Source organism: Cyprinodon tularosa, unplaced genomic scaffold (genome assembly GCF_016077235.1).
Source record: "Cyprinodon tularosa strain WSP-4 unplaced genomic scaffold, ASM1607723v1 ctg88, whole genome shotgun sequence".
NCBI classification, from domain to species: domain Eukaryota; kingdom Metazoa; phylum Chordata; class Actinopteri; order Cyprinodontiformes; family Cyprinodontidae; genus Cyprinodon; species Cyprinodon tularosa.
In genome coordinates this window covers 1,212,816-1,226,087 of record NW_024039651.1, presented here as the reverse complement: position 1 = coordinate 1,226,087, position 13,272 = coordinate 1,212,816, and the positions used below count along the sequence as shown (strand labels likewise).

The following is a 13,272-nucleotide window of genomic DNA, read 5'->3' as shown; positions in this document are numbered from 1 at the left end:
TTGAGAAGATGCTTTACATGGACCAATGAAGGATAGAAGAACGGAGGTCAAAGATTTAAGTCTAGCAAAGACAAGAAAAAACACATAAATTACTTAACTAAAGCCAGCATTAGGTATTTATATTAGCAGCAGATGTAGGAAAAGGTCAGAAAGACCAACAGCCATCAATTTTTGTTTTTCAGTTTTCGTAGCCTGGATGAGCAGCTCATATACTCTCTTATAAAATACAGTTATCTTCACATAGCACTTGTTGCATCTGTGTTTCATCTAACTTTATTTTCAGATGCTTCAGCAGTGCTTAACGATGACTCAAAGCTAACTTTGGGTCATCTACATGGAGCAGTAATTTTCTGCAATTTGTCCTTGCATATCGAGTCAAACTAAAAAATGCTTGACTTTAAAAATCAAGAATACCCAAGCAACCCCCAAAAAATCTGAAATATACCTACAAGAAAAAAGCAGAAGCGGTGAAAAAACACCAGAGAGGAGATCACTCACTATATCATTAAGTATTAACATGCAGAGTAAGAAGTTAAACAAAAAAATGGTACACTTCCTGATATAAACAAAAATGTAGGAATTCACATAACGAAACGCAGAAATCACAACCAAACTTTATAAAGATGTTAAAACCTTGTTCTTAGACTCTAGTTCTGTCTCATTTCACCAAGTATCTTTCCTGTCGTCTCCGTCAGGCTTCTAATCCCATTGACGTAGCGGCCCGTCCTGGAGCCGTTCCTCACACACTTCTGCAGAAGGATCCGCGGGTAAGCATAAGCCGATAGCATCTCCATCATGCTGCTTCTGGTAAAAGCTCCACACATAAGACATTCATCCGTTCAATTCAATTCAGTTTATTTATCTAGTGCCAAATCGCAACACGTGTCGTCTCTAGGCGGTTTACAGAGTCAATCCAATCAAATCATCCAGATGGATTGGTTAAAATATCCTAAGGAAAACCAGTAGATTGCATCCAATTATTCACTGTTAGAGGAGGAAGTAAAGACAGCGGACAGATATTGTGTTGTTTTGCAGCAATCCCTCATACTGAGCTTGCAGCTAGTGACAGTCGAAGGGAAAACTCCTCTTTAAAAGAAAGTTAGTCACAGTAAAAAGCTATTAACTATGTTTACACAGACAGAATAAAAAAAAGAAAGAAAGGCAGATCAATCCATGTCTTAGAATTCAAATTCTATCTAAAAACATGTTTTTATATTTAAAAGTTTGACATTTGTCTGAATTGCTGTTATAAATGATCCTCTGTTGTCCATACAGATGAGTGATCCATTCAGGACATCTGTTAGGGTAAGTGAATACCTTGGTGCATTTCTCTCTAAAATATTGTTTCTCTGGCCAGGCCACAAAGTCTCATTTAGAAGTCCCAGTCGAGCAGATTCTGGGCTTTGGAGGATTGTGGTTAAAATAAGGTCTGTACTGGGTTCAAGTCAGGGGATCCATATTTCCAAATTGGTTGGCTGGTTAAAATTTCAGATTTCCGCTTTGTTGTCTGGCCAGAAATTTCTAATGCCAGAATTCATTTTTAGCTCGTTAAATAAAAAAGCCAGGAGGCTGACTGTAGTTTCTCTTTAAATCTTTTAGAAACCTGGCAAGTGGTGTGCAGTACATGTCCAGATTGCATGGCAGATCTACCACCACCAGCAGAAAATGAAGGTGCGTGAGATGGACTATTCTGTCTTCCAGGAAATTTATTGCATGTCAAACCAGACGCGTAATAGTGATTGTTAAATAATCACCAACTAAAGATCACAGCCTACTGTGCTATTGTTAAATCATCAACAAACATGCTGCTGATTTGAAAAGACTTGGCAGAGCTGCTATACGAGGAGTAAAAATGCAAAAAACTCACTGGATTGGAGCAGAAAGATGTGAACCAAAATTAACCCTATAATGCCAAATGTATCGTATTTGATACATACGGTTTCTGAAATGTTTTGCATCTGACACCTTTTGCATAATTTAATGGTAAGAACTTTGCTCAAAATCCTATTGTACACAATCAGATATACCTGTAGAAGCCAGTAGAAGACTACACAAAAAATAATCTTGACTTATCGCATAGTAATAAATTATTAATATCAAAAATGTATTTCTGTTTTTTCTTTTTACATATTTTGTTAAAAGGGCAAATAAGGAATTCAAAACAAAAAAAAGTAATTTTCTGTTTTGTTTTATTCTTGGATCAGGCTTTAAAGGGTTAACTACAGGAGCTAAATCATATTAGAAAATAAATGGATTATGATTCCTATTAAAATGTGTAAATTGTGTCACATTTAAGTTAATAAAACAGTAATAAATTAATAGTAAAGTGTAACATTTATAAAGAATAAACCATTTTTATTTATTGAACACAATTGTTTTTTAATTGCTTATTACAGTCTTATATTTGCTGGTTAATTAGTCAGGCTATCTGCTCAGATAGCCACCCCTACTGCTAGCTGTTAAACAGACAAGGTACATGTACAGTAGTTTACAAACAGAAGGTTAAGATTTGTGAAATAACTCCCTTAATATCCATACTATGACTGAGTATTTCTTAAGTTTTTGTATTGTTTTGCAACTGGAAATATTTTTAAACATCTCTGTTTCTGCCAGCTGTCAGTCCATAGCAACAGTGGAAAGTGAGATTAGATTTTTAGTAGAGAGATAGATGTCCAGTCAATGCATTAATTTCATTAGAACAACTTTAAAGCATAAAGACAATACAAACAGAGTTTGGCCTAAGCCTAAAAAAATGCTGCACGCACAAAAAAGAAAATACTTTAGAAATTAAATGTGAATCCTTTAAAATCTAATGTTTAATACATACATTTGCTTGCTATAAATCAAATAGTTGGGGTAGTCAATGTGGAAATTCTTCATGAAAGGGAAGGATAGTCTGTTCTGCCCATGGGGATTCTCTGCTAATGCTATTGGACATATGGTGTCAGTCCTTCTTGGGCCATGGACCCTTGTCATCAAGGATTTAGTGTTTCTAATCAGCTTACATAGATGTTGTGACAGAGCTGCCCAGAAGTGGAGACATGTAGCCGTTGTTTGTGTTTGAGGCTTCAACAGATCTCTTTCTCTCTGTTATTGCAGCTGAAAACTAATGCTGTTTACTGTGTCGCCGGAAAATGCTTGAAGCTATTCTTTGTCTGAGCGTCATTGTTTCTGGCTCTTTGAATTTCAGCAAATGCAGCTCGACCCACACAAACTGGACATGAATGGGAAGCTGGACCTGTTCAGCCGACCTCCGGCCCCAGGAGTCTTCCCAGGGTTCCCGTATCCTCATGACCTAGCACGGCCCCTGTTCCCCTCGACAGGTCAGCACCGAGCACTCATCCTAGAAACCTAAACCTTATTTAAGGAAAGAAGAGAAAAAAACTCATGAATTGGTTTCATTACTGCAGCTTTCCTGTCTAGTGTTTGCCTTTATGCAAATAAGAACTTCTAAATTCATTAAAAAAAACTGCACAGAGGAAACAGAGTGGGATTTTCTTCTCTCCTGTGTATTGTTCAGTTAATTGTAGGGCTTTTGCAGCAAATGTTTTGCCAGTAAAGGAATCAGATTTGTATATGAATATGCATGACCCTCAGTTGGGTAATTGACTGATTCGCCCTGCGTTCGGGGGGGGGGGGGGGGGGGGGGGGGGGGGGGTCAGAAAGACGAAGGGCCTTTCACTGGTAATTATGCAGCGGTTTGTCAGCGAGACTCATATAATTGGTGCTTTCATTAACAATTCATGGGATATGGTGGATAACAGTAACATTTTTTGAAAAGAAGCCATTTAGTTGCAGATTCAGAAACTGACCTTCCTTAACGGCTATAGATTCTAGAAGAGATGTGTAACTTGTGTAATAAAAGGAAATTATGAATGGCATGTTAATGGTTTTCATTAGCCAATAACTTAGGAAGCCTGGAGTGTTATTCAGCATGTTTGTGATGCTTGTATTCACAGTTATTTTCTGACATTGATTCACAATGTTGGTGCGTTTAAAAGGTGATGTCAGGAGATTTGAAATGAGCTTCTGTGAAAAAAAGGTTTAAGCATCATATAGTTTTAGTCAAGAGATTTTCATCCCTATAGTCGGTATCCAATCCACTTTATTTATATAGCACGATTTCAATAAACACAAGGTTTTCAAAGTGCTGCAGAAAAAGATAAAATAAATAAAAGTAAATGAAATAAAAAAATAAAAGCTCTGCCCGCACAGGATAAAAATATGCATGTGTATACATAAAATCAACACGTGTATACATAAAATCAACACTCTACATGGTGTCAAAAGCCAAGGAAAAGAGGTGGGTTTTAAGAAGAGTTTTAAAATAAGACAGAGAGGTGGCCTGTCTAATTTACAGCGGCAATCCATTCCAAAGTTTTGGAGCTGCAACAGAAAACGCTCGATCCCCTCTGAGCTTAAGCCTTGGTTTTCATCTCCACTGAAATCGTCAGAGTAGACGTTCCTAAAGGTTAGTCTGAAATTCTCCAAGATATTGGTGCTGCCTTAAAACAATTCCTATATCAAAAAAAATGTTGTATGATGTTTGTATTGGGTAATAATTTTCAAAAAAGCCAGGGAGTATATTCACTGGAAAATTCTATTCAATTTATTTATATAGTGTCAAATCACAACACATGTTATCGTGGGGTACCTTACAAGGTAATTAAATCAGATCATACAGTCAGATTTAATAAAAGTTTTCTATCTAAGGAAAACCAAGTGTTTGCAGGATCCTCTTCTCCTGGATGAGCATGTAGGGACAGTAGATATTTGCTTGCATTGTGTCACTGACTCTGCAGCAATCCCTCACACAGAGCATGCATGAATGAATGAATATGAATAGACAGACAATAATATTAGTAAAAAAAAAATAAAAATAAATCAAATTAACAAATAATATAAATGAATCAAAAGAACAAATAATAATAAATAGAACAATTCCAATTTCAGAAATGATCAAATAATAACAATGATTAAATCAATTTCAGAAATACTAACAAATGTCTATCACATAAAAAATGATGGTAAATATTAATTAAAATTTCTTGTTCCTATTCGATTTAAATAATTTGAACATAAATAGAAATGTACTAAACAATGTTTACCCTTAACAAGCATTATATTTACCCTAATGTCTGTCATTGATTATTTCTTATAGTAAATTGTCTGAAAAGGGGTATGAAGAAGTAGAACTTATCTAGCATACCCCTTACATGCAGCAACAGTGGAAATTAACAGGAAGAAACCTCCCGCAGAACCAGGCTCGATGTGAGCAGCCCTCTGCTCAGGACAACTGGGGATTAAAGGAGACACAATCAGACATAAAAAAAGAACATTGAAGCATTGATACATAAAAGCTTTAAATGATAGAAAAGATAATGGTAAACTAGCTACTTGCTCTGTATCGGAAAGAAACAGTTAAGAAGATGAGCTCTGAGCTGGTTATCATGCCAAAGGCTATAAAAGAAAGCAGATGTTTAGGAGAGATACATGACTGAAAATTGAAAAGCAGACCCAATTCTGTTATCAATAATTGAAGATATTGGTAGCAGCAACCCAGCTGATTGGTTTCGTCCCGAATGGTGCTACAGCCAAACATGACCAGACCAAATGAAGCTACTAACAAATACTGAAGAATTGGAGAATAGAGGGAGAATGAAGCGGAGTGAGGAAAAGTGGTGCTTATGTCCTCCAGCACCCTAAGCATATAGCAGCACAACTATAGAGATAGTTCAGGATAACCTGAGCTAATCAATCAGGGTAGAAGGCAGTGTATCACTTAAAGTGAACATGTAAACATTGCCATTTAATAAGACATTTTAAAATTATCAGTGTATTTGCATTTTACATTGATAGCTATGCATATTGTGTTGTTGGTGCTTGTTTCACATAGGAGGATATCTGGAAGCTGTTTTATTTATTTTTTTAGTTGAAGTAATGATGAGAACAAGTATTAGAAAGAAATGCTACGATTTTTTTGACATTACGGTTATTTTAAGTAATTTGATCCCTCTTTGAATACCCTAAACTTGACTGCATGTAAAAACTCCATCTTTCATATAGTCGATTTCAAAACAACTATATTTATGCTTCAGATTATTCAAGGTGAGATTTTCTTAAAGTTTAATAGAAAATACAATTAATATTAATCGGTATATCCGTCTATTTGCTTTGATAGGCTCTGCACACCCAGCACCCTCTCCGTATGGCCCCGCCCCCCATCCCAGTGGCTTCCTGCCTCCAGGCCATTTGGCAGGTAAGTGTAAGTAACAGCATTTTGACAGATGTTTATACGTGTATCTCCTCTTTCTCTCCATGCTTTCTCTGTTCATTCTCCCAGTTTTTGACTGGTGTTTATAACCAGGGAGTCATTTAAATCCAAGATGTTTATCATTTTGATTTCAGGGTCATTTTCAAGTGTAGTTCAGAAGTTCTGCTGACTTCTAGCAGCTGGATTAGTCGAGCAGATGTGCAGTTTACGGTGATGGATTTAACAGTATCATCTCTAACAACTCCACCTGGACATATAAACAAGAACATAACACAGAGAGGACATGACAGCTTTTTGGAACTAATTGGGATTGAATTGAAAACATATATATTGAATTGATTTAAATGAACTACTGCCATAGTTCCAAATGTATGTGTGGAGATTAAACTCATGTTTTGAGTTTAAGAAAAAAAATTAAAATATTCTAAGATGTTAAGAAAATCAACAAATAAATATAAGTTATCCTGGTAGAATGAAACTATACTCAACTGAAGTCAAACGGTCATCAAATTTCCAGTTTAATTAGCTTCATTTAAGCTGCATTAATTTCCATGTCCAGCATTAGACCATTTCCAACTTTGCTCTAAAAAGTCCAAACTAAATCCTTCTTCAGAGAGAAATGTTTCTCTTGCCCCAGCCAGCTCCGCTTAGAGGCAATAAATCCAGGGTCCTGGCTACTGTACGATTACCAGGCAGGGGGTTAGGATGGCAGCGCTAAAAAAAACCAAAAAAAAAAAAAAGCTCACTTGTAAGAGAAAAGCTGAGTGAAACGGGTTGGTGTTGGGGTGAGTACTGCTAACCAGCTCCCCCTTTTGCTAATCCCTGTTTGGCATTTTGCAGATCCTTTCAGTCGCTCCAGTTCCTTTGGCGGCCTCGGCAACCTTTCAACCAGTGCCTTCGGAGGATTAGGCAACCCCTCGCTTGGTAAGCGCTGCCCCCCCTCTCTCCTCCACCACTGGCCCCTCCTCTTCTCAATCGGGCCCCCTGTGGCCAGAAGCAGAATAGAGCAGGGAAGCGTTAGACAGAAGGGAGAGCAAGGAGGGGAGGCAGAAGACACATAGCTCTAGTTTCTGTGTCAAAGCGAACCCTGGCCCTGTGAGGCCCGACAAACCAGTAGAACACAGAAGAGCTCCTCCCTGCCTCCACTCCATCCATCAGTGATGTTTCCAACCGCCTGGCTTTAATGTGACTGCGCTGCTGCCAGCAGGCGCTCTTAGATTTGCTGTTTGGTGGCAATTCATCTATTAATTATTTGACAAGCCCCTTTTGCATCTCCATGGAGGGTTTTCTCTTTTCTCCCTTTGCATCCTTCTGTCCATGCTTTTCTCTGTTCTTCATGATCCCTCCTGTTTCTGTGTGCCAAATCAGTCACCCTGTTGTGAAAATGGATGTGGAATAGACATGCTGTGGAATGCTAAGGTCTCCCTTTGCTTTTCACAACTCTCTTCTCCAGAGGGCAAATGAGTCTCCTCTGTTCATCCGCTGCAGAAAAAATGGAGGAGGAGGGGGGGTGAAGGCCTTTAAGAGCCCAAGTAAAGCCTGTGTTGTGGGGAGCCATTAACCTCTAACTCTTCCAAACAGCTTCGGGGAGGGAACCTCCAGAGACAAAAGACAAAAGCAGCTTTTGTTGTCCAGTCTTTCTCATCTTATGTGTCCTCAAGAAGGTTTTTGTGCCCAATTAACTGACGGAGTCCCATGTCTTTCTCTTTTCTTCTTCCTTTCAGGGTCCAATAGTGTGTTTGGTTCCAAAGAAGGGCCAGGAGGACTGCCCACTTTTGGCAGCCCCCACCATGACACCTGGAACAGGCTTCGTCGCACACCGCCATCTTTCCCCACCCCTCCACAGTGGCCCAAAGCTGGAGAGGCTGAGCGAAGTAGCTCGGCTAACAGCCATGACCGAGAGCGGGACAGAGAGCGAGAGAGGGACCGAGAGAAAAGAGACTCATCCATCGGCAAAGAAGAGAAGGATAAGGACAGGTGAGAGGAAGGCATGTTTTTAATACCCTCAGAAACTTTAACATTCAGATTCCAGATACTTCTACAAACATTTGCAGTTGAACTAATTTAAGTTTAACTCTATGGAATCATTTAAAGTTCTGCTTGATGCCTCTATAAGCAATCTGGTAATAATGAAGCTCCCATATTTCCATGCAGACTAGAGCACAAGTTAAATTGTAGCTCCACAGTATAGGGACTCCTAAATGAGACTGCTTCAATGATGTCACCACATATAGAGTGAAATAATTCAACACCGTGCTTGGGTGGCATAGTGGTTAGCGCACACGACCCATGTACGGAGGCCTTAAGGCTAATTTATGCTCAGAAACCAGGTCGTCTGCGTGTGTCGCAATTAATGCAAATGTGCCCCTACTGCAGACGCTCTGGTGCACCTCTCCAAAATTGAGGATGACCGCAGACAGAAGGCCTCTGATTGGTCAAATCTACATCCGCTTTACACTATGAATATTTCCTGTTTGATACCTTACTGGCTTGTTTTGTTTGGATGACCGCCATTGTGGAAAACGACTCGTGAAGATGGACCAGCTAGAAGGCTGAATCCACCCTCCTTCTCGCACCGATGTCCCTCCATTGTCGCACAAACTACCTTCTTATTTTCAAGAAGGTAGTTTTTCAATGTTTGCCCTCCAAGACTTAGGCTCAAAACCAGAATTTCCAAAGACTGCAAAACCTTGGGGGTCGGATCAGAGCCCTGCAGACTTTCAACCACTGAAATCCCACCTGTAACTTCCACTCATAAGAAAAAACACTGGAGATATTTAAAAGGAATCTCCTGCCTCACCAATGCAACCACTGCTGTGCTGTTCTGCCCATCCGTTGTAATTCTGAGAAGGGATCTTTCACTTCCAGATTGGATGGAAAGAACACTTTGTAAGGAAGGCCACTGCCCCCTTAAGTGTTTGGAGGTTATTTCCAGTTTTTACCTGGAGTAATGAGTCTTTCACCTCAAACAACACCTCTTATATGAAACAATTTTCAAACAGTTTTGCAGATAAAAGGTAAACTGAGTTACAGCACTGGACCCGTCTGGAAATCGCCAGTGTCAAAAAGAATGAAGAATGAACCCTAAGAAAATTTCAGTTCCAGTGGGGTCTTCTACCTCAGTGATATCAGTAACAAAGATGGTGTCTGTCTGATAGGTTGCTTCATTATCGGGTCTTGTGGCTTACATTAAGGCTAATTACCTTTATCTTGACAAAACCGATCTCTGCCACAACTCATTTGACTTCTGAGGGAGAATTAATGAAATATTGGAATTTACACCTTATAGGATTATAAAATGGTTGGGATAAAACGTAATTAATGGAGAAGTATATTTAATATTCTCAGGATTTTCTAACAGCTTTTATTGTTATTACACTGTCACAAGTACAGAGCAACAAAATGAACTCTGCATTTAACCAATCCCCTGGGGGAGCAGTGGGCCGCCATTGTGTGGTGCCTGGGGAGCAGTGTGGGGATAAGGGTCTTGCTCAGGGACCCAGAGTGCAGGCTGTGGGGATCAAACCAGGTACTTGCAACCTTCTCAGAGCACAAGCACACTGCTTTAACCACTAGTGTTGCACCGATTCCATTTTTTGGCCCCGATACCTGGCAGTATTGGCCCATACCGATACCATCTGTTTGAAATTGATGTGTGTGTGAATATGTGAAGAACTGCATACTACTTGGATGTAAAATAATTGTCACCATGGCTTTGGAAAAAGACTAATATGAAGTGAATCCAGTAGAACTTTTTATTGCCTACCTGGAAAGGATGACAATAGTTGAATAAACTTTTGGCTCTCAAAATGGTATCGGTGCCCTATTGTTGGTACTCGCCGATACGATACCAACATTTTAGTGCTGCTCTGCCCCATACTGGTATGGGTATCAGTGCAACACTACTAACCACTAGGCCAACACTCCCCTTGAAGCAGTAGGTGCTGGATCTTTTACACCTGCAACTGTGGAAGTGTTTAAAGCTTGGATTTAATACATTGGGGGGGGGTGTAGTGCCCAAAATGAGGTGGCTGTTAAGAGGTTAAGCTTTCGTTGTGTTCATAGGAAGTGATCCATAGTTCCTTCCTTTATTTGACTGGCACATAATGCAAATAACTGTGAGACAACCTTTGAAGAAGAAATCCTGACAGTTCTGGGTGTGGGTTCAAATAATGAAAATAGATTTTGAGTAAGAAGCTGATTGGCTTTTCTGTTTTTTTTTTTTTTTAGTAGAAAAGGTTTGTATGTAACGGTGTACTAATATACCAAAACTGTTCCATTACAGGGATTCTGTGGATCGAAACCGCCACTCAAATCGGTCTTCACCTGCCTCAGCGCCAGTCAGCTACCAGATCAGCAGCCTGATCCGCTCCAACAGCCAGAACTCCAGCGACTCAGGTCGGCATCACAGTGGCAGCGTAGACCGGGTCCGTGAGGCAGAGAAAGAACTACTAGAACGACAGAGGGAGTCTTCTCTGGGGGATGTAAAGGTAAAGGAGAGCCGCTCACCAGGGAAGGAGATGCTGGAGAGACGGGCCTCCGAGGACTCCATCAAAGCCCCTCAGCGCTCTCCTTCTCCTTACTCCAAGGCCATGATCAATGAGCAGAGCATGAAGATGGCCGGTGGACTTCCGTCTGCAATCAAGGACAGTGAGAGGAAGGAGCCCACGTCTGCCGAGCTCCTCCACAAAGTGAAAAATGACATGAAGATTAAGGAGGAGAGGAAGGAAGAGCAGGAGGTCATGGTGGTAAGTTCAGAGCCAGCGCCCCAACCGGCAGCCCAGGTCCTCCCGTCACCTGTCAGCCAACCAGGAAACCCTCACCACCACCACCCACCTCTGTCGCAGCAACCTCATCTTCCTTCCCCCCGCGGAAGTGATATCCCAGCACCAGGCCTGCATGGCGTCCCTATGTCGCACTCTCTTCCTCTCTCCATGAGCGCCATGCCTCAAATGGGCAGCCTCAACGTACTGGACAGAGCTCGCATGGCTCCCTTCATGGGAGTGAGTCCACTGGCAGGACGAGAGCGCCTGCCACACACGGCGTTCCCATGGGACCCGCTCAGAGAGGCCTACCGCAGCCTGGACCTGCAGCGGCGCATGGACTTCCAGCTCAGGGCCGAGCAGGGACACCGCTTCCCCAGCGTTTACGAGCAGGAGCGCGCCTACCGCGAGAGGGAGGCTCACGACTACTCTCACCATGAGCATCTGTTGGAGGTTCGCAGGGAGCACGAGAGGATGCGACAACAGGCAGAGGAGCGAGAACGCCACCACTTGAGGGAGGAGCTGGACAGAGCACGCCTCCATCAGCTGCACCAGTCCCCAATGGAGGGGCACCTCCCCCACATGCCCCCCTTTATGTCCCACTTAGGTGGCATGCCATACCCCAGACTCAGCCCGTCTACAGGACACAACGGCCCCCTAAACAGAACACCGCCTACCGCCTCACTAAGTGCACCCCCGCCTCTTGTGCCGGCTGGCAGCGCCAGGTCCGCCTCGCCCAGGAGGACTACCCCCCTCACCACCCAGGACCCGAGGGACTATTCCCCATCTCGCAACCCCAAAGAAGTCGAGGCTCGGTAGCTTCCGGAAACTCAGGAACTTCACTTCTCTTGAGTGGGAAATAACAAGAAGCGCCAACCCCCCCTAAGGGAAAGGGTATGATTGTACAAAGTAAAGGTGCATAAGGCTAACCAAGCACATGCCATGGCTATTTTTTAGTAGACTGGATGTTCAATGACGTCGGTAAAAGAAAACACAGATACGTGTGAGTTTGTTTTCCGACTTAAATATTTGATAATTATTAATATATTAATCCAATACCTTATTTCTGCTTTGTGCTGAAAGGAAAGGTCCTAGAGAAGTTTGTACATTTCCTACCCTTGTTCCATGTATAGATATGATTTCTATGAATTTTATGTATTTTGTGCATTCGTCCTGCCTTTTACAATATTTATCCCAGTCTATTGTGAGACATATCCTTTCTGATGATGTAAAGACTTGACTTATGATTCAACCATCAGTAATTTAACCTCATAGTACCTGGATATCCTCAATGATGTACATTGCTACATTATCGACTTAATTTGTTAATTTGGTATGCCTTTGAGATATGCAGATAAATACATTCACACGCACATATGTGTGTGTGATTCTATATATACTGTTTGTTCAGTCTCTGTAAAAAAAAAAATAACTGATGTAAATAACCTGTTGATATCCTTTGCTGCAAGATTGCATTGTAAATTTATTAGTCTTTTTAACCATTTTTAGAAAAATGAAATTAAATGAAATAACACGGAGTCACCTGCCTGTCCAAAATGGTGTCAAACAACCGGCGAAATGGATTGGAATTATGCGGGGAGGGTGTTGTACGGAAGCCTGGATGGATCGTCTGCAATCTATGCAAAGCAGCACACACACCCTAACAGAAGAAATCTACTGGAACAAGCTGACAATACTGGAGAAGATGAGAGAAACTTTTGATTTAGCACATTGTTTATATGTACCAATGAAATCATCGGGATGATTAAAAAGACTTCCAAGTCTGAAAACGGACCAGGTCTGTGCAGAAAATAAGGACGCTGTTTCGGTGGTCATCTACGGGACTTTATCTGTCAACCTTGTGGTGTTGTGCAGTTGTTTTTCTTAGATTCTTGTATACAAAAAACAGTAGAGTTTTAGGCGTGGAAACAAAAAAAAGAAAAAATGAACATTAATGGTTTAAAATGTAAGGAATAAAGTTTGGACCTAATGTCAATCACTTCCGGCCTATCTTTCATCTTGTTGTAAACAAGTAGTAAATCTGTCTACGCGTTAAACTTACTGAGCGATATTTTAGATGTGATTGATAGCTTTGCCAATAACACTTCTGCCTCAGTTTTTCAGAATTCATTGTTTTCTCATTTTATGGGGAGCTATTACTCTGAAATCATAAAGACAGCCGAGCTGGGCCAGCCGAGGTGCCCCGGCCATCAGATCATTTGTCCATGATCTGTC

At 41.1% G+C, this 13,272-nt stretch overlaps 1 protein-coding gene across 9 annotated transcripts in view; it reads left to right on the top strand.

The window, feature by feature from the left end:
- Positions 1-13,036, top strand: part of fbrsl1 (fibrosin-like 1) — a 458,506-nt gene extending 445,470 nt beyond the window's left edge. For 3 of the 9 annotated variants that reach the window (XM_038273612.1, XM_038273610.1, XM_038273617.1), the window contains exons 13-20: positions 696-767; positions 1,276-1,305; positions 1,600-1,671; positions 3,191-3,323; positions 6,182-6,265; positions 7,115-7,198; positions 7,999-8,251; positions 10,560-13,036. In XM_038273612.1, coding sequence (XP_038129540.1) covers positions 696-767; positions 1,276-1,305; positions 1,600-1,671; positions 3,191-3,323; positions 6,182-6,265; positions 7,115-7,198; positions 7,999-8,251; positions 10,560-11,856 — 2,025 coding nt within the window. In that variant the 3' untranslated portion in view covers positions 11,857-13,036. The remainder of the gene's footprint in view (positions 1-695; positions 768-1,275; positions 1,306-1,599; positions 1,672-3,190; positions 3,324-6,181; positions 6,266-7,114; positions 7,199-7,998; positions 8,252-10,559) is intronic. The other 6 variants (XM_038273611.1, XM_038273614.1, XM_038273613.1 and 3 more) reach the window with 6 other exon arrangements.
- Positions 13,037-13,272: the final 236 nt, after the last annotated feature.